Source organism: Halichoerus grypus, chromosome 1, assembly GCF_964656455.1.
Source record: "Halichoerus grypus chromosome 1, mHalGry1.hap1.1, whole genome shotgun sequence".
Taxonomy (NCBI): Eukaryota; Metazoa; Chordata; class Mammalia; order Carnivora; family Phocidae; genus Halichoerus; species Halichoerus grypus.
The window spans coordinates 121,562,948-121,587,765 of record NC_135712.1 but is presented as its reverse complement, the minus strand read 5'-3'; the positions used below and the strand labels follow the sequence as shown (position 1 = coordinate 121,587,765).

The 24,818-nt window shown below is 48.9% G+C and overlaps 1 protein-coding gene across 3 annotated transcripts in view; it reads right to left on the bottom strand.

The window, feature by feature from the left end:
- Nucleotides 1-12,563: 12,563 nt before the first annotated feature.
- DZIP1L (DAZ interacting zinc finger protein 1 like) overlaps nucleotides 12,564-24,818 on the bottom strand; it is a 41,223-nt gene continuing 28,968 nt past the window's right edge. For all 3 annotated transcript variants that reach the window (XM_078071458.1, XM_078071466.1, XM_078071470.1), the window contains 6 exons: nucleotides 21,432-21,565; nucleotides 19,943-20,135; nucleotides 17,245-17,461; nucleotides 16,608-16,798; nucleotides 15,132-15,271; nucleotides 12,564-13,495 (listed from right to left, as the gene is read on the bottom strand). In XM_078071458.1, coding sequence (XP_077927584.1) covers nucleotides 13,334-13,495; nucleotides 15,132-15,271; nucleotides 16,608-16,798; nucleotides 17,245-17,461; nucleotides 19,943-20,135; nucleotides 21,432-21,565 — 1,037 coding nt within the window. In that variant the 3' untranslated portion in view covers nucleotides 12,564-13,333. The remainder of the gene's footprint in view (nucleotides 13,496-15,131; nucleotides 15,272-16,607; nucleotides 16,799-17,244; nucleotides 17,462-19,942; nucleotides 20,136-21,431; nucleotides 21,566-24,818) is intronic.

Genomic DNA, 24,818 nt, shown 5'->3' with positions numbered 1-24,818 from the left:
TAGATCTTCAAATTTGCACAGTTGAATGTCTGTTCTTTAACAGTTTGAACTTATATTCCTCACCTGCAGACATCCCATCTCTGAACTCTTCGTAACGTATGATAATTACCTTCTTTATTGCTTAACCTAATTTCAGTTGGGATTTACTATTACTTAAAGCCAATGCCTCCTAATCAAAACACACATGGACACCCAAGCCAGGCTTTTTTATCAAAGACCATGGGTGGTACAGGTCCCACAGAAATATCCACTGTGCCACATAGGTTTGGTGAACATGAGGAGGGTGAAAACCGAAGCATGTCCTAGGACATCCCATCTCAAGGGAAGAAAAGTGGGAAAGAACAAGTTTCCCTCAAGGATGAGTAGGGATGATTCTGGATGCAGTCCGATGGTTTCATTTTGATTGTCCTCTAATCTACTGTGCAGAGAGTTGTATCTGAATTCTAGGGCAAGTGCACTACAAAAAGAAGTGAAAAATAGTGACAACTACTTCACTAAATCTCCATGACATACTTTGAGAGCTACTAGTAGCTTTGGTACCATGACCTGGCTGTATCAGGAGACAGGACTGAAGTTTCCCAGGAAGGAGGAGTGGTCTCTGAATCTTGAGTACTAAGCTGGCATTAAGTCTCCTTGTTTGGAGCCAAGGACAATAAATGGTCGGATCTTAAATGCCAACTCAGACTGATTCCAATGAACTGTGGTTAGAAGGACTCAGGCATGAGAGAATGTCATGATCAATGAGCAATGTCTGTCATGGAAGTGGCTGGGAAATGGCAGCACACATGCCACACACGCACCCTCCTGAATCCCTCTGAGATGGAACTCAGCCAACTGTTCCCTGCATCACAGTGAGATGTGCTTCTTTCAACATCCTGTGTTATGCATTCAAAAATCTTGTATTTATTTTTTTATCTCCTCTTAAGCAAGGGTATACTTATAAAAGTGCACTGTCTCCAGCCAATCCAGTCCTTGTTGAACAATCCACCAAACCCAAGAGCCATGCTCATCACATTTATTGTCCCTTATGCTTCAGACCACTTAACAATCCTCAACTATTGCTATTTCTTGAAAAGCAACAGCACTCCACCTAGTGAATTTCACTTCAGAATCTTAGTACTATTGTTGTTTTTAGGATTATTCTTGTTTTCCTGCTTCGTGCTAAAGATTTTAACCATGCGTAGATTTGACATGCTTCAAAACTTCTTTTGTTCTTTCAGGGAGCTTTTGGAGAGGGTCCAACTTCATAATGTCCCTGGGAAGCAAGGCCATGCAGAATCCTTTGAATTTACTTCCACAAATATTTCTTGAGTACCTACTTTGTACCAGGGGCCATGGCAGGTACAGAGATGAATAAAGAAGAAAGAGAAAGTATCATTTGTTGAGATCCTGCTGTGCTATGCAATGTGCCAATACCTTGTTGGGGATGTCGAAGTGTTTCAGCTCATTTCATTTCCATAACAACCTCCCAAAGCATCATTATCACAAACACGGCCGAAGAAACTGAGGCTCAGGGAGGTTACATGACTTGCAGACTCACTCAGCTGATGATTACTGGAGCTGAGATTTGAATCCTGTCTGTCTGACTCAAAGCCCATGGTGTTTCAATGTACCATGACATAAGACCAGATTAGAAGTATGGTTCATAGGAAAGTGGGAGGAGGGGTTGTGGGAAATTTGGAGTCAGAGTACTTCCTAGCAAGCTGTGTGAAAGTGGGCCAGTTATTAACCACTCTTAGCCTGAGCAGCCCAGTCAACACAGGCTAATACCTACCTCGTAGGGTTGTTGCAAGGATTAAAGATGATATGTGTAAAGCACTTTGTGCCTGGCAGTCTATAAAGAATAGCTATTGTTATTCACATCCATGTAAATTACCATTTCTCAAAGAGGCAGGAGCCATTTTCCAACACACTGAATTCTCAGAGCTTAGGTTGGGTCCAAATTATGAAATCTAGGATCAAAGTTAACAAGATTTTGTTATATGGCTTTGAGAAAGTATACGGTTGTCTCAAGAATCTCAGGAGAGTCTGCAAGAAGAGAAAATCCCAAGTCAGAGGCAAGTTTGAAGACTTGCTTTCCTCCTCCCAAGTCCTCCTTGGCCAGGAATGACAAGAGGACTCACCATTGTTGAGCCTGCTCGTAATTTTGCATGAAAAGTGATAAGCAATAGAGCCACCAGGTCTGGCTCCCTGGAGTCGCCACAGCATCTGCGCAGTGAGAGAAAGGCCATTATCTAAACCACCTGGAATCCCACAGCCCAACTTTACAGAAAGGCACAAATGCACACCAGATCAGGCTTTCGACGGTCTCTGCAGGGGAGCTGACTTTGTTTGTTAATGCCACGACAAATGTGTCCTTGAATGAGGGAATTGACAGGACACCTGTCTTTACATTGAAACCTGATCGAAAGCAAGTCCACCCCCTTCTATTCTCTCAGGAGTCCCCACAGCTTCTAAGCTGCTTAGTCCTTTGTGACTCAGTAATTTCTATGGCAGGAAGACTCCATCCTTGTTTCTTCTAGAGATAATCCATCCATGGTGCAGCATGAACCCTCAAGGAACGGGCTGCCTTCCCAAGTAACGAAGGATCGTTGCCTGAGAAGGACTTGAGAGAAATTGAAGACGCATCCCCATGACACCCCAAGCACCCCCCCCCAATAAAATTGTTTTCTTATCTCCTGTCACCGATGCTGCAAATTCTACTTTGGAGGCAGTGGCATAGGCAGGCAGCACTTCCCAAACTTTTTCAGCAAAGAACCCCTTAAAAATAGAGTAATGGTGGGGGTAGCTGCACAACACTGTGAATATACCATAAACTACAGAATTGTGCATTTTAAAGTGATCACGTTTATGTTATATAAATTAAATCTCCATAATAATAAAAAACACATTAAAACAAAAGCAAGGGAAACAACCTTGGGAAACTTGTCCCTGGGAGGCCTGAAGGGCCTGGACTCAAGTGCATGGCTCTAAGTAGGGACTCTCTCGTGCTTGTTGCCTTCCACTCCGCAGAACACCTCTGCTCGCTGGGGCTTTTGAAGGGGGTTAAAAAACAAAATCCGACCAAGTAAGTTTGTAATCTAATTGATTTTACTAAGCAATTCATGAATCGGGCAGCATCCCATCTAGCAAGTAGAGAGACGCTCCTAGGAGCTGTACAAAATGGAAGGTTTTTATAGGAAGGAGGGTGGGGCAAGAAGTTATTAGCAAAAGAAAAGAAAGGATTGTTTTAGGCCAGACCTTTTTTTGGGAGGGGTGGTTCGGGGTTGGGTGGGGGGGGGGTAGAACTACAGGGTTTTTATCATATAGATTATCTCACTAGTGCTGATCAGGACATTTCAGGTTGACTTTTAATAGGTCACAGTCCTTGGGGCACCTAGGTGGCTCAGTCGGTTAAGTGTCTGACTCTTGATTTCGGCTCATATCATGATCTCAGGGTCATGAGATCTAGCCCTGTGTCAGGCTCTGCGCTGGCAGTGGAGTAGGCTTAAGATTCTCTCTCTCCCTCTCCCTCTGCCCCTCTCCCACAACCCCACTCCAACTCTCTCATGTGCTAAATAAATAAATAAATAAATAAATGTATGTATGTCACATTCCTGGGATAGGTCAAAACTGTAACTAAGTCTTGGTTTGCTATTGTGGCGGGCAAATGATTTCAATTTGGGCTTGTTTTTTATCTTTTTAACCAGGGTTAAAGTTATTTACCAGTTAAAATGCTCAACCTTTAGCCCCTCATTTTCAAATAAAATTGAAACCCCAGGAAGATGTACCTTAGTTTCCTGGGGGGTTCAGAACCTTGTAGCAGCACCACTCACTTATGGGCTAGAGAAGCATGTGAGGAGAACCAGACTTACCAGGATGTGATCCCAGGATGTGATCCCAGGGTATGATCCCAGGGTATGGATCTCAGGGTGTGGACCCAGGGTGTGATCCCAGGGTGTGGATCCCAAAGTGTGATCCCAGGACATGATCCCAGGGGGTGGATCCTAGGGTGTGATCCCAGGATATGATCCCAGGTGTGGATTCTAGTGTGTGATCCCAAGGTATGATCCCAGGGTATGACCCCAGGGTGTAGATCCCAGGGTGTGATTCCAGGATGTGATCCCAGGGTGTGGATGCCCTGGTGTGATACCATAGCATTGTCAGGGAGGAAGACTTTCGTCTGCCCTATACTCCTAGCTGGACTTAGAATCAAATTGACATGAGACATATTGGCAGCAGAAAGTCAAATTTAATAGCACACATATGGAAAAATCCACACAGACATGAAATTCTCGAGACAATGAGAGAACATGAAGCTTATACGAGCTAAGGAGAGGCCTAAGGACACAAAGGGGAAAAAACTCATTAGCAAGAAGGTGAAAGAAGATGTTTGGAAAAAACAGGATTGTTCTATCATGTAGATGAGCTCCTTCTGTAAAGAAGGTCTCGGTCAATACTTCTCTTCCAGTAGCAGGCTCTCCTTCCAATGTATTAAGTTTAGTCAGTTATGAGGGAGGCAGAGCGCATTTCTGGCATCTGCTGGGTTTTTATTACTTTTAACTCAAAATAATCTTTATGCCAAAGTAGCACATTTTGGGATATCTCATCCTGCACCCCTTCAGTATAATCCCAAGGTGTGAGTCCCAAGGTGTGGCCTCAGTATGGGATCCTAGGGTGTGGATTCAGTGTTGCGACCCCAGGGGGTGATCCCAGTGTGTGGACCCCAGGCTGTAAGTGCCAGGGTGGGAATCCTTGCTGTGGGACCCTGGTACGTTCTGGTCCCTGAGAACATCCATTTCCTCCTCTGTTAAATCAGGAATCTAGTACCTACTATAACATGAAAAACACCCAAACAAAAATACGTTTTATGTCACAGGAATAATTGGCAAAAAACAAAACAACTATAGCAGCCCCCAAACACCACATATACAGACTTCACACTCACTAGAGGGTATCTCCAGATTTGAAAAAGCTTATCCAAGGCAGGAGAACTGAGGTAAGGAAAGAACAAACAAACAAACAAAAAAGAACAAACATGTAATGAAAGATTTCCAAGTGAAGCAAGAAAGAGAAGTTCCTCCACCCAGTCATAGAGACCCATTAAGGCCAAAGTTAAGACAGACTTCTGCAGATGGAAGAAACGTCTTTTCTCCGTTATGGGTTCAGACTGCAGGGTCAAGAACAAAATGCCTTCAGAACAGTACTTACTTTAATGGATCAAGTGGTAAAAGAGGTGATCATATCAAAACAGGAGACTGAACTTGAAGGACTCCCACCCATCATCACCCATCAAGCCTGAGCGCACCGCACACAGCCTCACTTCCTGGGCCCAGCGTGCAGGGGCTAGGGCTCTCATTTGCCCCTCCGAATGGCAGTGTGGTCATCTAATGAGGAGAAGGGCAGGAGCAGTTACATCACTTGGACGCAGGCAGGCAAGCAGCCCAGGCCTCAAGGGGCTCTACTCTTTTACATGTCTTCCTTGGAATTTTCAGTCCCCCCCCAGGGCCCAGACGGCTGGGGCAGCAGTGCCATCTGAAAGAGCTCCTCAAGCCCAGACGAGGGTGCAGAGAACTCAGTCCCTGTTTCTCCCCTTCTCAGTGCTCACTGACTCTCTGCCCTGAATGAGGGGTCAATCAGACGTCCAAAGGAGCTCTGGGACTTGTGGCAGCCAGGCAGTCACAAACTCTTACTCGTTGGTGCAGTGTTTCCCTGTGGGAGCATGCAAAATTGGGCTCCGAAAATGCTACCAACATGTTAATTTGGGGTGACACATTTTTCACAGAGGAAGTTCAGGGTTCCGAGCTACCAAAAGTCATTGCCACATGAACGGGCCCAGGTGTCAACCCTTCCATGGGTTGCCGCAGGCTGACAACTTCAGAGAGCAGCGACTGTCATTTATCCTGTGTGTCCCTCACTGCTGGTACCCAGGACAGTCCTCCAAGTGCTCACAGGCTCCATGCCCTGTGTCCGGGAGTCCTCTGGGGGTGTTCTCTCCTGTACCCTCTGAGGTGTTTCAAGACCGTTGCTCAGCAACACAAATGGGCTCTTTCAGTTGATGTCCTCCCTTACCTCCAGCTGATGTGGTGACATCCTGCTCTCCTGGGTCAGTCTTACACCGTGGTAGAGAACACAGGGACATGCCTTACATAACGGACACACCTTGCTCTTCTCCCTCCACCCACGGGCCCCTTGCCTATCCTCACTGCAGGCAACTGTCTGTGGAAAGTAAGGATGTGGTCAACGTTGAAAGGGATCACATTCTAGAAAGGCAGTGATTAAGGTCTAACAACTTCAAGAGAAGACATGGTCAGAAGATGTGTTATTCTACATTTGTGTTATAAAATTCTAAACAGTAAATTTAATAAGACCAGAAAATTACCATTCTGATTTTCCTGTATACACTGGGCAAGATTTATATTTGCGCTCATCAACAATGAAGCACTGCAACAACATTTGAGACAGTCATTGGAAGGCAGTATTCACAGGTGGCATGATTGTAAGTAATCATGGGACCAGCATTAAATAACAGGTATCAGGGAATTGCAGAGACCAGTAGATCTGTATTGTTTGAATACACACAGCCACAGCTTTGGGAGTAATAACAGTGTTGCTACATTTCCTCATGGTGAGGGATATGAAGTTAGCCAGGAACGGTGCATTTGACAAGAAAGAACAGGAAAAGATGGTGCCAGGACACTACCAAGGGTCTTCACACGCACTGACTGGACAAGAAACAAATCCGTAAGTACCTCTTCTCTACCGATTTGTCTATGCTGCCCTCAATAAATCACTATATCACACATGAGACCCTGAGTTTTGTAATTCTTTGTTTTAATCAAATTGTTTATACAGATAGCCCCATGAAAAATATTTGCCCAAGGCCATGAACCCCCTGGAGGCTGCCTAGTCAGGGATGTGTCTTTCGGAGGCAGGGGAATGGGGTTTGTGGGGAAGAGCTGGGCAGAAGCCTGCTTGGGAAAGTGCATTCAAACCTGAAGACAGGAGAACCTGGTGATGAGTGGAGGCTTTTGTCCCCTTCAAATACTATTAGCCCCCCAAAAGCCTCCCCAAATATAATAAAAATAAATTGTAAAATAGAAAATGGAGCAAAATTAAAGGTTTGAACACTTTAGGCTAATGTCAGGAGGAAATGAAATTAAGTAAGTAATTAATTAAGTAATTAAGAACAGTAGTTTCTAAAGCCAATTACCCTGGGCTCAAACCCCACCTCTATCATTTATAGTCATGTGACCTTGAACCTATCTGAACCTCAGTACTCTGCTCTGTAAAATGGGGGAATAATAGTTCCTCTCACTGACATGCTATTTGTATAAGTACCTCTCATTGACATACTATTTGTACAGTAAATGCTCAATCAGTGTAAACTACTATTATTTGTTTGTAGAGGGAATAGGCCCACCATATACAGAAAAAAAATCCCAGATCTGCTTCTATAAAATCCAGTTAATTATCTCATTTATCTTTATATTTAGCATACTTCCATTTTTAGAAATGTTTTTAAAAGGTATGAGTCTTCCAACTTAAAATCACCCTGTATCCCAGTAAGGATAGACAAAAACAAACCAATCCATACCTACAAACACTGTGATTTTTACAGAACTGCAGAGATTAAAAGAACAACTTAAACTTAAATCAAGAAAAAGACAGATTGACTACAAAGCAACAGCATTTGGAGTGATGACAGGCTTTTCCAGAACACAGTGGAATCGTGTCTTTAATGTAATGACGGAAAGCAATTATCATCCTAGTATTCTATACCTAAATAGTCTATCTTTTAAGAATGAGAGTGAAATCTTTTTATTTTCCATTTTCACTTACTCTAATGGCAACAGCATAAAAGTATAGTGCATCCCTAAACCCATGCAACTTCAGGACAGGTCTTCTCGTGCCTTATCGCCCCATCAGACTGTCACCCCTAACCCCCATCATTATGGGAACTGGCGGCCCCCTATATGACTAAAGAATGTATTGAGAATGCCTGAATCCATACTCTGGAATGAGGAAAACATATAAGTTTATGGGCGATTAAATCCAAGTATATTTGCCACCTAGGCCCTAGGTGCTGATGAGTAAAAATTCTGTGATCATTTACATAGAGTCACATTCCAATATTGGGGCTCCAAGCTCCTCTACCTTTGACCAATAGGAAATTCCATCTTTTGCCACAGTACCCTCCCTAACCTTTTCAGATTTCTCAGAATTCACATGTGAAACACAAATGTATTTCGATCTGTTTATCTGGGGGTCTTAAGTAGGGTCATGCTCCTTCCTGGAGTGCCCAGGAGACTCCACATAAAAACAGAACCTCTGCCTGCACCCTCCCTCAGCTTCCCCCTCCCTGTGCCCTGCCGCCCCACTTGTCCCACAGATGCGCTTCATCCCCTCCTCTATGGAGTCCAGACTACCATTTTATGACTTCCTCCAGGCCACCCTGAAATGACTGTCTCACCAAAGCAGAACTAACTGCTTCTCTGCCCAGAATGGGCCTCCTTCCCCTCCTGAGACCCAGTTCTCTCCCACAGCCATGTGGGCCCCTAGTGATACAGCCCTGACCCCGTAATCCCTAAAGGGCTTTTCAAAAGTCGTTTTGTTTCTGCTATACATTAACCACAAAAGAACTAATTCTAAAGCAAAAAAAAAAAAAAAAAAAAGACAATTATGTGAAAAACAGCTCAGAACCATGAAATAGAGGCTGATTATAAATATAGGCTTGAGGCATTATGAAATGAGGCAGCTCTAAATTTTCAAAGAACAAAGAGAAAGCAAGAGGATTTTTTAAATATCAAAAGGACTTTCAGGTTATAATTAGTAAATTGACTAACCTTTTTAAAGGTAAAAGAGAATTTCTAAAGCCTAAGGCTTTCATGGGATTCTAGAATACCATACGTCTAGGAGATGGCCTCTGCCAACCTCCTCGCTCTCCAGGTGAGAAGTCAAAAGGTTACATGACTTTCCCAAGGCCACCAAACCTGTTTGCGGCTGTCAGGATTCGAATCAGGGTTCCGGGCTCCCTTCTTCAGGTTCTTTCCGCTCAGTCTACAAGAGAAGCTGCGTTCCCAAATGGGCAACGACCCCCAGAATTACATGAACAGATGCATGGTGGTGGTGGCTGTGGATGGAAGTGGTCGTTGTGGAGGTGGTGGTGGTGCAGGAGCCGGTGGTGCTGGTGGTATATATCTGCGCTGATGGGACAGTTCAAGAGCAACTCAAGGGCATGTCAGCCAAAGCTGAGATTCAGTTATAACGGGGTACATCTAAGAAATTGATGGACCAAGGAACAGGAAACAGCAGGTATAGACAAATCAATTAGATGTGTCTATAAACAAAATGAGAGAAATAGTACAGCAGCTGAGGAAGCAACAAGATCAGAAGGATTTCTCAGTGCGGGATTGCCATGCATGTTGGCTATTCCCAGGATGGGGAACACCTCCTAACAGTGAGACTCCTTGAGAGCACTGCTGATTGCTCTTTCTACGCAAGACTCTCAGGTAGGCCTTGCCAACACCAAGGTAAGCAGGAAAGCGAAACAAGTCCTTGTTCTCTATCCTATCTTTAAAGGTTTTGCTTTTTGGTTTTGGCTTTTTTTAATCACAGGGGAGTTGCCTGGCTGAATGAGACAGTTTGCGACGTCCTGCCCACCTGTCCCGGAGAGGTGGTGTGGGCTGGAAGAACCCTGGTTATCTCTTGTAGAGAAGTCCCCATACCATTTAGTCTGTGCGTAGCCATGGCTTTGTGGCCCACAGTGCCACCGTGTGGTAGGCACCAGTTGGCTGATCCTGCACAAAATATAACTGAAGCTTTGAGCCAACATATCACTTTGGGTCAGGGAACACGAAGCACTTTTTTTGTGTGGCTACTCTGCTGAATCAATGCAGAGAAAAGGCTGTTGAGCCTTAGGGAGGCTAAGAGACCTTAGTGACCAGGTCTTAGGCTCGAGTTCTCACTGATCTCCTCTGTAAGGTCAGCTGTGGTCAGAATCGTGGAATCAGTGAGCAATAGGTGGCTCTCTGTTCCTTGAGACCAACCCATGTGATCCAGTCCGCTGATGGACTCTGTGGAGTATGAAATGCAGCTTCAGCTTCTACAAGAACCCACCAATGACCAGCTATTGGCAGTGACAGGACAATTCAGATCATTATCTCGCCCTGGATTGGGTCCTTCTACCCACCACCCTCTCACCTTTATTTTAAGTCCCCTGTGCCCCTTGGAAATACTTTTCTCTCTGGTTCCTTGCTTAGGTTACTTCCACTGTCTTCTTTTGTCATTAGGTAGAACAACGTATAAAGATACTCATGGCACAGGAACGGACTTGGAACTGGCCCAGCTCAGCATATCAGATGGCAAGTGTCTGCTCCCTGCACATTCAAGTGATCCAAGGGTCAGCAACGCATCTTCCTCCCTATAGAACTTAGCAAGTGTTAGTCCCTAGCAGCTCTATTTTCTGCCTGTTATTCTAAAGGTGGAGCCTGCAGCATTATCTCCAGCAGGAAGACAGGCTTGTAGCCGTTTGTAACAGGCACGAAAACAGACATAGAGCAGGCCATGCAGGTATACGGTGATTCCTTCCAGTTCTTTCCTCCTAAATCTAGAAAGGACTTGATGGATCTTTATAACTCCCCTCAGAAACTGGCAGCAGGCGTGGGGGGCAAAGGGAAGAGAAAAAAAGTACAGAATCCCACTTGAGGTTCTGTCAACTTTAGAGGTTGCTTTATTTGAATTCCCTATAAACTTAGAGTTTGATTATAGTATGTAAATCAACTTAGGTTATTTCACGTTAGACTTTCCAAAGCTGAAAATGGTCTTAATCTTCATCTCGGTTATATACTACTACCAAGTTCCAGCCATGAGCCCAAAGCATCTTTTACTCCCTAAATTGTGGGTTTATATTTTTGGTTGGTTTCAGGTTGTAACCATAAACTTATTACTAACTTCCAATCAACATCATCCCAATGTGTCTAAGTTAAACTCTTTTTTTTTTTTTTTTTAAGTAAACTCTAAGCCCATTTTTTTAGGTAAGCTCTATGGGCTCAAACTCATGACCCTGAGATCAAGAATCACATGCTCTTCTGACTGAGCCAGCCAGGTGCCTCTAAGTTAAACACATTTTTGAAGTTACTTCAGAAGATACAACTAATTATGGAGCGCCTGGGCGTCTCAGTCAGTTAAGCGTCCAACTCTTGATTTCAACTGAGGTCTTGATCTCAGGGTTGTGAGGAATGGGACATTCTACCTAGAAGTATTCAAAAGATACCCCCAATACGGCCCAAATAGTTTCTGTGGTATACAACAAAAAGGAAAAGTTAATCACATCAACAGGAAAAAAAAAAATACTAAGAATAAGTATTATCGGGCAATTTGTACAAGGAGAAATATAAATAATTGATATGAAAATGAAAAAGGGAATCCTAAAACCAGGACTTTGTTGGGAGAATCCTGGGAGGGGGGTGAACCCACCACACTTCCCACTCACTGCCCCTTCCCCTCCTCACACACTCACCGGGATCATCGCTACACAGGTCCTCAGCTGTTCAAAGGTGTGAGAAACACAAAGGGAATTTACCCCCCAGCCGGCCAGGGCTGCACCAGCCCCAAGTCCCACATCATACCCTTCATAAGCTGTGCTCTGGCCTCACTGAACAGCCTGGTACCACGGTCCCCCAAGCCTCCCCCCTCGCCCCACCCCCAGATACCCTTTGCCCTCTGCAGTGCCTTTCCTCCCTTGCTTCCCTTGGTTCCTCCCACCAGAACTGGGCCTGGCAAGGTGTCAGGACCCAGAGGTCAAAAGAAGCCTGGACGGAGGGCTGGGGAGGGCAAGAGACCCCGGGTGGGGGGGAGAGAGCTGGAGCAAGACGGGGGGTGAGCTGAGTTCCTAATGGCTGAGGCTGGGTGTTGGGGACGTGCATTTATCACAGTATTCCTGAAACCTGTGACCAGAGGGGACCCATTGCAGCAGCAGACTAGTAAGTACAGCGGCAACTTCTTACCTGCCCTCTTCCAGTTTGCCTTTACATTTCCCTGACCCTCCTCCTGCGAAGAGGGCTTTGAGGCTTGCCCTCCTGTCTCCCTGTTAAGCCCTGTCCTTGCTGCATCCTCGAAGTCTCAGTCATTGTCTTTGCTGCACAACAAACGGGCAGATGGACCTGGGTTCCTCTGTGTGTGAAGCTTGGAGGCCCAAGGCTGGGCCTCCTTTCAGGCAAGAAACTGCTGTTCGACTCTGAGGAATAAAGTAGGCTGACAGGGTGGGGGCACTAGAGCCCGGCCCTTTCTCCCCAACAGGGGGACTCTGCGCTCCACAGCCCCCACTGGGCTGACAGAGATGTCAGCCCTGCCAGGCAATCTGGGGGCTCCCTCTCCGCTCCCAGTGGTGGGACCTGCACCGCTCTCTGAGGGCTCTCCCTGCCGATCCTGCTTCCTCCGCCTTCAGCCCAACAAACCTCTGGCACTCCTAACTCCATCTTGGCAACTGCGTCCCAGTGGACCTCACCTGACACAACAGAGGTGCACTCGCTTCACCCCACTGTGCCCCTGCTGACGCTCCAAAAATAATGAATACACACGAGTTATAACCATTGTGCTATATTTAAATATTCACATATAATAAATTAAGCTTTTCATATTAAAAAAAATACAGTGGTTGCATATATAACCTAATTTTGGAGATAATATCAAAAACTAAATTTGTGGTCCTTTGAGCACGAGGCCCCAGCTAGGTGGCTCTCCCTCCCTCCTGCCCCTGAGCAAGCACAACCAGACATCAGCTCTGAGACTCTCTCCAGGATCACCCCTGACTGCACTGGGTGGCCCATGCTATGCTCCCATAGCACCCTAATCTCTGTCACTAGATTACTACCCTGTACTTCCGCCCCCGTCACCTCTGCCAGCACCCCGATTCGGCAAGGAGAGGAGGACCTGGTGCAGAGCAAGCACTCAGTAAATGACTTTGGAGAATCACTGAATGACTGACTGAGGCATGTGTCCCCAAAAAGACACCATGCAAGGTAAAGACTCGTCTACACACTGTTCCTACAGATTTACAAAATGCCAGTGAATAAAGATCAAGGGGTTCCTTCAGGCTGGAGTGAACATGGAGGTGGAAACGGAAACTGCTCATTATAACCCTTTCTCAAGCCTTGGGACCCAGGAGCACCCAGCCAGGCACTCCTGGCACTCTGGAGCAGGACCCCTCACAGGCAGAAGAAATTATATCCACCTTCCGCTCTGCTTCTCTCCAAAGGAGAAGATCTCTTGGTTACTGGCCAAGACAAGAGGCCCAGCAGCCTCCTCTGTTCGGGGAGCCCTGAGCTGGCCTCAGCCAGGCTCTGGGGCAGGATCACCAACCAGTGACCCTGGATCGGCCAGGGCTCCACGGAGTGGTGCCAAACTTCTCCGGCGGCTTTGAGCGAGACAGAGGCTTTGGTTTTTCTCTCTGGCCCAGGTCCTGGGGGAGATCCTCCAAGGAAGAGATCTCCAAGTCACTCTCATCATCAGAAAGCTGCAGGGAGGGAAGGGGGAGAAGAAGATACATTCTGACAAGGGAGGATGAAAATGCAGGACAGACATGGGGGCGAAATGCAGGTTTGGAAGCAGGAGGGACACACTCCTTCTCCTGTTTTTTCCCATTTCCCTGTCTTTGAAGACCTGATTCAGAGACCCAGGGTCAGAGTGATTTTAAATGCTCCTGAAATCCCAAAGGCCAAACCAAGGCAAGCTCTTTGAAAAGGCTTACGGCAAATCAGGTTGCTCTTGTAATTTAAACTTTGTCCAGATTTTTATTTCCCCACACTGATGGAGCTGGAGTCAGCCGTTAGGAACTGGAGTCAAAGGCCAGAGCGTTGACTTTTCTGCATTCCTGAGCTGAATGCAGCCCGGGCTAACGAGCACCTCCCGCCCCCCCAGACAGCTTCTCTGGGGCCTGGTAAACACCCTGACTCGAGGAGTGGCAGAGGAGCTCCAGAGCACCAGGGACTCTCAGCCTGGAAAGTGGCTGGGCTGCAGCCAACGGGAGAGCCCAGAGCCAAGGGCCCAGGCAAGCCCTGCACCACAGTCCCCACTCCAGAGCTCTGTGCCCTCCTGGCACTGAGGGCCATCTGGGCTTTGATAGGAACATCCTATACATTTTCTCCCAGAGTGCAAGGCCAAGCAGCCAGAACCACCCCAGGGCCCAGGGCAGCAGGCTCCAAGCAGTGCCTCAACCTGCTTCTGGGATACTGGCACGCTTTCCCAATATAGGAGAAGGGACAAACACTTTTTTAATCATTTGGACTCACTACTCACAAACACACACAGGCTGCATAAGAAACCGAACACATTATGTAATAAGAGTATGTTCTCGTAAGAACCAAAAAGTGCCTATTTTTTGGTCATCCCAAAAATATTCCTGGTCATCCCAGGAGGCGCCTTTTCAACTGAGAAAGGTGAGACACGAATGTGAAGTAACGAGAGCTCCGAACGTTTCTGCCTAAGCAAGTAATGGGCATGCGGGAGTTGTTTCCTGGCCGGAGGCAGTGAGAAGGGGGTCCTACTGGTAATGGTCGCCGAGGCTGAGTCTCTGAGCTCTAAGTCTGATGGCAGCTAGAGCCTCAGAGAGGCAAGGCCACCAAGACATTCTTAGTGATGAGGAATGCCCTGAATATTTAGAACAAAGGTATCTAAATATTCCCATTATATGCTGTCGCCTAGTCTGATGTGCTGTGGGATGCCACTCCAACACCCCACCCTCAGGTGCACACAGCCTGGAGTTGGGGTCTGGAGCGGAGTGAAGGAAGGGGACGGGGCCCATGGTGGGATGAAGCAGAGCCAGAAGAGAGTAGCTACTGCAAGCAGCCAGGCACAGAACCAGGTCCAGGCTCCGTCAGAGGCGGGAAATGGGAGCATGAGTGACCAGGAGAAAACGACCTACTGAGCAGCTGCTTGTATGATGAACCAAAAGGCTTTTTAACATCAACAAGGATACAAACAAGAAGTGGCCATCCGTCCCCCTGTGCAGGGGCAGAAGAGACAGTGAGGTCACCCACAGTATCCCACTAGGGCCAAGGCTGACACTCACTAGACCCCACCCCAGGGCCCCAACACCTGGAGTTGGCTCCACTGAAAATGGTGGAGCAACCTCCAAGAGTCTTACACCCTACCTGAGGCTTCCTTCCTGGCACGGCAGCCCTCTGCAGCCCAGCGCTGGGCATTAAGAACAGACTGACCCCTCCAGCAGGCTTCTTCACTGGAGTCTCTAGCTGCTTCTCAAGGTTTTTGACCAGTGACTGCACCAGTGTTCCTGGAAGGCAACCAGAGGGAAAATTCCAGAGGATGAATGCCTCATCTTTGTAGGTCATGACCAGGCTCTGGTGTGGGTAGAGGGAGTGTGGAGAAGGGTCAGGAGGAAGAAGGAAGGGCAGCTGCAAAGAAGAGGAGCAAGGACAGAGAGAAGGCCCGGGCCAACGTGTGCCAGTGAAAAGAGCCTTTGACCATCCTAAAAATATAACTTCACTTAACGACATGGCTACGGACAGAGGCTTAGGAAGCTGTTCTTCCCCCTTAATGGGAGGCAGAGGCAGAACCTCTGCTCAGTTGGTATATGAAAAGCAAGACTAACATGCAAACACGGCCTCCTTCAACATCTTCATTGAGAAGAAATATCATAAATACAAATTATCACAGAGGGACCGAGGGCCAGACAGGCTTTCTGCAAGCTCCATGCAGGTAGGGGGCTAAGCAGGGACATAGACTGTCAACAGACTCCTGGTGACATGCTAAACCACGGTGGATGTCCAGGCCTCAGCAACGGCCAGGAAGCAGGGAGCTAACCACCGCCCCTTAGGATTCAAATGTCTGAGGGCCTGAGCAGATGTCTGGGGTTACAACAGCCCTTGGTTCATTGATTCATTCAAGAATTGCTTGTTAAGGGGCACCTGGGTGGCTCAGTCAGTTAAGCGTCCAACTCTTGATTTAGGCTCAGGTTGTGATCTCAGGATTATGAGATCAAGCCCTGAGTCAGGCTCCGTGTTCAGCATGGAGATTCTCTCTCCCTCTGCCCCTCCCCCTGTTCACATGGGTGCACTCTCTCAAATAAATAAGTAAATAAATAAAATCTTTAAAAAAAAGAATTGTTTGCTAAGGGCCACTATGTACCAGGCACCATGTTCCTCACCCCTCATTGTCTTGTCCTGATACCTCATTTTACAGCGAAGGAACCGAAACCCTCACTCAAGCACAAGCAGGTAGCAAGTGACAGAGCCCAAACTGTATCAGAGGACCCCTGACTCCTGCTTCCAACACCTTTCCACCCTATCGCCCCACCTGGCGGCTATCGGTACCTGGTTCTGGTGGATTCTGATGGACTGGCAGGCTTAGAACAAGCGAGTGAGCTCCTCCAACCTCCAACAGTTAAGCAATTTGATGTGACAAAACAAGGGGCAAAATAAACCTCCCTCAGATTCTTCCTTCTGATATCTCTGAGATCCCAGGAAAATATCCGATGGGAGGGAGGGTCATTCTCTCCGAGTCACAATGAGTTGCCAAATCAGAAAACCCAAAGAAAATCACAGGGTATTTCCAGAACTAGAGAAATCTGGGCTGGAGAAGGGCTGCCCCAGTGGTCCCAGATCACTCACCTGAGGAAGCCAGCCCACCTGAGCCTTTGTCAGGGGGCCGGGCACTCCCCTCTGAGCTCTCGGTGTCAGACCAGTCCCAGTCATCCTCTGGCCGGGGCCCCATCCTGGAAGGACCTTTTGGGGGCTGGAGAGATGTCTGCTGCACCGAATGTCCCTCCTCCAAGTCCTCTTCAGAACTGAACGGGGGTGTACTGTCACGGAGGGGAAGAAATGAGGCCTCTATGGACCAGAAACACTTTAAAAGCCAAACTTCCCCACCTGCAAGTGTGTTTGGTTTGCCCCAAGCCAGCCCTGCTCCTTCCCTGGGCCCAGGTGACAGCCAGGAGTCATCCTGGAGCATGGCAGCCACCCCAGCAACTCTGTTAGAAGATGGGGACCCAACCCTTCCGGTGCAGCAACTAAGGCTTAAGGAAGAAACGGGGAAGGAAAGGGTAGGTTTGTCCTGGCTGGGAGCAAAGGACCCGGGTCTCTTCGTGAGGGCTTGGGAGGGACCCCACCTGAGGTTGGCTTCTGTCTGTTGACTTCTGCCCCCGGCCCTCACTTGTCCGCAGAAGCCTGCGGGAGGCCCGCACGAGGGCTGCCTGAGGCTGGGAGCCACTGCCTCAGACCCAGTGGGAGTGCAGAGTCCGGGGCTCACCTCAGCCCAGGCCCTGGGGCAGCAGGGGTGCCAGAGGGTCCATGTGCTCTGGGACGTGGAGCAGGGGTGGGCACGTGAGCCAGGCCAGGGCCATGGCTGCCGCGGCTCTGAAGAGTCGTCGTGGGTGGCTCTGCCGGCTTGGATGGCAACGCCACATGCAGGGTCCTGGCCTTTGGCTGGGCCTCTTTGATGACCAGTGGGTTCTGCTGGGTTTTGACTAGAAACACAGATAGGAATAAGTTCCAGGGCACGACCATCTGGGCCCTCGAGCCTGAAGAAGACGTAGAGAGAGGTGCCGGCACACTAGACATGGACAAGCCACTCTGTCACTCTATACGGTAACAGCCACAGCCAGTATAGTCCTTGCCCCCACCCCAGGTGTCCTGCTGCTGGCCAGACCCGGGGCTGGGACCCCCCACAGTTCTACCAGAGACCAGGAGAGCCGCTGGGGTTCCAGGGTCATGTCCTCGTCCCCGGAGTCCCATGGCAGTCGGCAGGTCTGAAGAGGGGCCCAGCTTGTCTGCAGCTTCACCCTCCCGGTGCAGTTTTAGGGGCTGATCACACCAAGGGCACCTACCCTCTCTACCCGCCCAGGCTGCAGCGGCGGGAGTGCCGGCAGCCTTGCAGGAAGGCCCTCCTGCCACCAGAGGTCGCCACAGGACCACATGGGCCATCCTCAGCCACCACTGTCCTCCTGAACTCTCCATGGCAGGAGTGCTAAAGGCAGGCCGGCAGACCCAGCGCCTCCCTCTTCCGATTGCATCAAGCCCCATTGGGGGGGGGGGGGGGCCGGGTCCAGGATCAACAATATTTTTATGGAAAGAGAAGAGAAGTGCATTGCAGGGGATCAGAGTAGGTACTGTTCCATGAAACTCTCACATGTGTGGACTGTGTAAACTGTGTTTTTTACTGTAGTTCAAGATAGAAAATGTCTGAAATACACTGCTTTCAGAGAACGCTTTTATACAGAAGAGGATCTTCTAGGAAGGGCAGACTGAAGGGAAGGGGAAGGCAGACAAACTGGCTGAGGGAGAGTAACAACAGCAGCTAGTTACTGCACACAGACAGCAAGCTGAGCCCTCTACCTACAGCACCCACCGAACCCCGAGCCCTTAGGACGGTGTCGTTCTCCCTGCTTTACAGAGGCTGCGGGAGATCCAGGGACTCAAGCAGGGCCCACAATTCCATGGAAGGAAGTGGTAAGTGCAAACCCAGGTCATCGGCCCCCCCAAATCTAGGGCTCTTGCCACTCACGGCCTTGCTTCATCCCACAGCTTTGCCCCAAAACAAAAAGAGGCACCATCGAGGCAGAGATCAGAGGTGGGCATTCACACTGCACTCATGGGACCTAGAAAACGAGCATGTGGGCGTAGAGCTGGAAAGAGAGGTCTACAAAATGCTGTGAAAACAGTGCTCATCTCACACCTCCGAGACATGCCCTGGGGAAGGCAGGGCCCCAGGACCAGGGAAGGGGAGCTAGGCAAGGGGGTGGTTCTCACTCCCGGCTTTCTGACCACAGGAACAAGGGCTGGACAGGAGGGGGCACCTGGAGGAGCAAGGTACCTTTCCTCTTTTGGAAGCCTGTCCTCAGAAGATGCTTTTGTTTCTCTTCCCTGCCTCCCTGCCCCTCTCCTCTGAGCCCACAGCCCCCCCCCCCACCCCGCCCCTGTGCTTGGTCCCCACACACCTCCTAGTCCGGGCTGGCTTCCCAGCTGAGGTGGCAAGCCTTGGCACAGTGAGCCTCAGCAGATTTTAAAATTACTGTTTCCTATACCAACTAAAATCATCTCTCATACCCCCAGAGAATGTGGTCCACACTCTGGAAAATTCCTCAGCAGGAAGAGTTCAGGTTGGGTCTGCCTGGACACGAGGAGATAAGAGAATCGATGTCCCTCTGGCCACATATGAGGGAAAGGAGCTGCAACATCGTCCCGCACGAACAGCTTCAGACCCCCTGAAGCCTTCCCCAGAGCCCCTAATTTCAGCAGCCCAGTGGATATGGGAATCCTCCAGAAATGGGGGGCTCTCAAACCTAGGAACACAAGTTCCCTTGTTTTCTCAGTTCCTTGAGGACAGAGACTGGAGGGTCCTCACCCACACGCTTGAATCCTCCCCAAGAACCACTAGGCCTGTCCTTGTCACAACCCCCAGGGGCAAAGCAGGGGCTGTGACCCGGCCCAAGGAACCACGGTCCTCGCTCTGAGGATGTGTCAGCAGGCAGAACTCGCCCAGCTTCTCACGCCCTCCCGCAGCTCCGGAGCAGAGTTTTCATTTGATTCATATTTGCCTCCACCTGCAGCCCCAATGCTCTTAGGCCTTGGGCCTTCTCCCAGCACTGACATGCTCCACTTCAGAGCCAGAAACAGAGTGGGCTACTCTCTGTTGGAGCAAAGTCCAATTTGTGGTCAAAGCAAGTAAAGCAGTGCAGAGCTAAGCTTCTGAGTGGGGCAGCAAACTCAAGGCTGATCACAGACCCTAACTCTGGCTCTCCTCCAACTTCCCTGGGTGACTCTGGGGCCCACGCCTAGATTCTGGTTCCCCCAACAGAGGACTTTTGGACTCAGTCATCTGTGAGGATGCTATCAACTCGCCCTTGAAAGTAATGCCCTGCTGGGGGCAAGCAGTACACCCTCCTCGTGTGCAAACCAGCTGGATCCTCCCAGTCACGGCCCCCAAGCAAGCCCTCTCACCAGCTCACCTGGAGCCTTGGTGTCTGGCTGGGACGCCGGGGCCCTGTTTCTCTCTCTCTCCTTCACTCTGCTGGTGGCTTCCTTGACAAGCTTTTCCCTCAGACTCAGAAATTCAGAAAACCTCCGTGCCTTCTGCTCCCGCTGGGCTCTCAGGAGGGACTCAAGGTGTCTGAGGGTTTGAAAGGGGATTCCCTTTGCATCCTAAAAAAAAAAAAAACAGAAGTTCCTCTTTGGAGACAGAAGCCCCCCTTCTCCTTCCCCTAAGCCTGTCGTACCTGCTGCTGGCCTGGGAGTCACTGTGACCAGCGCCGGGTGCTCTCTGGGAGAGGATGCGGTGAGCATCAGAGCAGGGTGGGCAGCGGCTGCAGAAAGTGTGGTGGTTTAGGGTCTGGGAGCCTCGTCAAAACACGCAAAGGGGCTGCGCACGACTCCATCGACACCCCAGCTTACAGGGCTCAGAGGGGACTGCCTTTCCACCACTGCCTGCATCTGAGGATGGAGACCACGGCTTCCTCCTTTTTGTACCTCATGCACTATCATTATGCTACACACGTTGCTAACAATGTTTGAAAAATCAACTGCAAAAAACAAAAGCTGGGTAACCTGCCGAGACCTACTAGAAGTTGCTTCGGCTTTTGGTATCCACCCAGAGCCCGTGAGGATTCATTCAAGGTTAGAAAGAAATGTTTTAATCAAGTCTGACACAGGGCCATAGTTAGATGGAACAGTAGTTGAAAATGGCCAAAGATTAGCGTTTCGATTTAATAATATATTTCATGGGTGCCTTTAATGAAAAAACGCACGCTCTGGTTGAACACGGGCATGGGGGAACAACGGCATTCAACTACTATTTGTACCAGACGTAGCTTTCAGTGCCTGCTTCACCCACAGCCACTCGCTGAGTGGCGTGGCCACGTGGGCCACTGAGGACGGACATTCACCCAGGGGACCCTTCCAGAGGGCAGACTAAGCCAATTAAATTCCTGTCAGAATTGGACACAGAAGGGGCGCCTGGGTGGCTCAGTCGGTTAAGCGTCTGCCTTCAGCTCAGGTCATGATCCCAGGGTCCTGGGATCGAGCCCCATGTCGGGCTCCCTGCTCCGAGGGAAGCCTGCTTCTCCCTCTCCCTCTGCCCTTTCCTCCTGCTTGTGTTCCTGCTCTCGCCATCTCTCAAATAAATAAATAAAAATTTTTTAAAAAGAAAGAAAGAAATGGACACAGAAGAAAGCAGCCAATGAATGGAGAGCACAGAGAGGTCAGGACATAGGGTGACACCCCAAGAAACCATTAGAAGTGGAGAAGAGAGACCACATTGCTGCCGTGGGGTGAGGAGAAGCCATGTGGGCTTATGTTCCCGGATATGAAAGACACCCCAACTGGAACAAGTAAGATGAATAAGCCTACACCGTTAAAAGCCATCCAGCATTTGTCAGGTGAAGAACGCCGTGTACCTAAATGGTAGGCCGCAGCCCTTGCAACAGTGGCCCTGGCACTTACTCTCTCTATCCCCATGCTTTCCAGTTTCTCTTCCAGGGTGTCCTCCAGGATTGGCCTGAACTGCTTCAGCAGGGTGGGGTTTCGCCTCAGAGCAGCCAGCACCTTCTGCTGTCCATCTCGGGAGTCCTCCAGATCTGCAGCACACGACAATCACCAAGGTCAGCCTGGGCGCCCAAAACCTCCATTCCCAAAGCCCCACTGCACCTGCCTGGCCCTCACTGGCCCGTGACCCTGGTTTCTGGCCGGCGAGCCCAGGGCCATGGGCCCCACCTGAGAGTCCGTCCCAGATGCTGGGGTGTTTCTGCTGCTGGCTACCACTGCTTCAGACCACCGACCTGCCTGCAGGATCCTCCTCCCCTGCCGGTCCGGGGCCTCCAAGATCTGGGCTCAGGGCTGCCCAGGTTAGCTCGAGACTTTCGGGCTTTTGACTTGCTCTTGAGTCCAGGCAGTAGCCTGTTCCCGAGCTCCATTCGTCCCCCCACCCAGTTTTACTGAGACGTAGTTGCCATACAGCAGCGTATAAGTTTAATGTACAGCGTAATGGCTTGACTTTATTGTGAGATTATTATCACAGTGAGTTTTAGTTAACGTCCACCCTCTCATATCGATACAAAAGAAAAAATGAAGCCATTTTTCCTTGTGATGGAAACTCTTGGGATCTACTCTCTTCACAGCTTTCCTGTGCACCTTCCAGCAGGGTTAGCACCGGTCGTCATGTCCATGACATCCCCAGCACTCATTTCTCCTCTCACTGGAAACTTGTACCTTTCGACCACCTTCCTCCTATCCCCTACCCCTACCCCTCTCCTCTGGTAACCACAAATTATGATCTTTTTTCTACGAGTTTGGTTTTTGGTTTGTTTAGATTCTACATATAAGGGAGATGATACAGTATTTGTCTTTCTCTGTCGGACTTATTTCATTTCACATAATGCCCTCAAGGCCCATCCATGTTGTCACAAATGGCAGGCTTTCCCTCTTTTTATGGCTGAATAATATATCTACCTCAACTTCATTATCCATTCATCCATCAGTGAACAATTAGGCTGTTTCCATATGTCGGCTATTGTAAACAGCAGATTCCAGGCCCTGCCTGCTGCCGGCCCCATGTAATCCTGGCCCCACCTGATGCCCTCACCTACTGCCATACCACGTTCTGCTCTCATCCAAGGGCTCCAATGCTGGTGGGATAGACACCATAAACTTCCTTCAAGTTTACTGTCTATAGAGATCAGGGATTCACCCTTCAATGTAGTATACATCAGAACCACATGAGTTAAAAACCACACATTCCCTGGCCCCACCCTCCAGAGAGTCTGATTCCATAGGCCTGGGGAAGGGCCCTGGAATCTGTACTTTAACTTACCTAAATGATTATGGTGGAGGTGAGCCACAGACCATACCAAGAAATATGGACCCAGAGGAGAACAAAATAAGCAATCACAATAAAATGTGGTCATTGCTGCAAAGGGGCCTTCCAAGGTGAGTCAAGGAACTCTTCCCAGAAGTGCTTTTCAGGTCCAGTGTGGGGTGAAGGGTGGGAGGGAGGATGGGCACACTGCCCTCAGAGCTGGACCAGCCCTTTGATTCACTCAATAGACATTTTCTGACAAGTAATATGGAGAATGAACGCGCCAGTACTGGGGTGCTGGGGACACAGAAGAAGACCCTCAAGGAGCTCACATTCAAGAGTGGTCATGTGAACTGTGGCAGCGTATTTGAATCTCCTGGGCCCCATCCCAAGCTAATTACATCAGAATCTCTGAAAGTGGGCCCCAGGCCTCACTATTTATTTTTAAAACTCCCCAGATCTTCTAACAAACACCCAAGCCTGAGAACCAATTGTTCGAGAGCGATGTGTGAGCCTCAAAATGTGAGCCTCAGCATCAGCACCATCTGGTAACTGACTAGAAATGCAGATTTTCAGATCCCACTCCAACCCTACTGAGTCAAACATTATGGATGTGGAGCCCAGCAATCTGTGTTTTAACAAGCTGCCCCCCACCAGGTTGATTCTCCTCCATCACGTCTACACTGGGGCATGAGCCCCAACCTTGGCCGCACATTGGAATCACAGGAGCTTTAAACACTACTGATGCCTGGAACCCCTGCCTATACGTTCTGATTTAGGCCGTAGGGGGCTGGTGTGGTCCTTGGAGTGTTACAAGCGACCTGGGTGATTCTTAATGTGCAGTCAGCTGCAGACAGCCACTGGTCTGACAATGGGTCTCCAACTTGAGCAAGAATCGGGATGCCTTGGACAGTGCGTGAAAACATAGGCTGCTGGACCCCGCCCCAAATTTCTGAGTCTGTTTACATGGGATAGGGCTGAGAATTCGAAAACTTTCCTTTCTAACAAGTTCCCAAGTGATACTGCTCGTGCTGATCTGGGACTAGAAGAGGCAGGCAAGCACATGAAGAGGCCGAGCACCATGTGACCAGTGTGGGAGACCTCCACTGGGTGTGACAAGACGGGACGGGTAGGGGTCAGCCGAAGCACCCTCCTCAGCCTCCTCCTCTCTAGGACTCGGCAGCCCCTGTTGGAGAATTCAGTTCATGCCCTCTATGGACCTCAACAGGTCCAGTAACGGGTTGTGTTACTCAGCAGATACCTTCCCCTAAAAAAGGTACATGCAACTCTTATTTTTACTGCTAAATTCCAAGATTAAATGCCCAGGGTGGGGGTGGGGGAGTAGTAGAGGACTAGTTAAATAAATTTTAGTTCATCCATCCAATAGAATACTGTAAAGCCCTGAAAAAATAATGAAACAATTCTATGTAAAGGGATATAAAATGATTTCCCAAATAAGTTGTTAAGAAAATAAATAACCACATACAGAGCAGTATGTATAGTATGATCCCATTTGGGGAAAGGGGGGGGGGAATGCATAAACACATGTGCTTATATCTGCACCAAATATCTTTGGAAAGATATATGAGAAACCATAGCAGTGCAATCTCTGGGTGGAAACTGGATAGCCCAGCGGGAGGGAGACCTACTTCTCACTGTACACACACCCTTTTGCTTGCTTGCTCACTTGTTTGCTTGCTTTTTTGCTTTTTTTCCAAGAGCATAGATTACTATCTCAGAAGTAAAGAAAAAATGTTACATTAAAAAACAAAATACCATACCCCATCGTGAACTCTTTGGTGACACAATAAAACCCTTTCATGGGTGCATCTGTTGGGTCACTTTGGAATTGTCATATCGTAACCTGGCTCCAGAGGGCAGGCCCTGGTCAGCGGGTCAGCTGTGAGCACTCCCTGATCTTTCCTGGGAGCTCCTTCTCCGCAGCTCCCCCAGGAGCTCCCCACAGTTAGGGAACACTGCTATTTTTTTTTTCACTTCTCCTTTGCATCCCCTTGAATTATCTGGTTGAGCTCTCT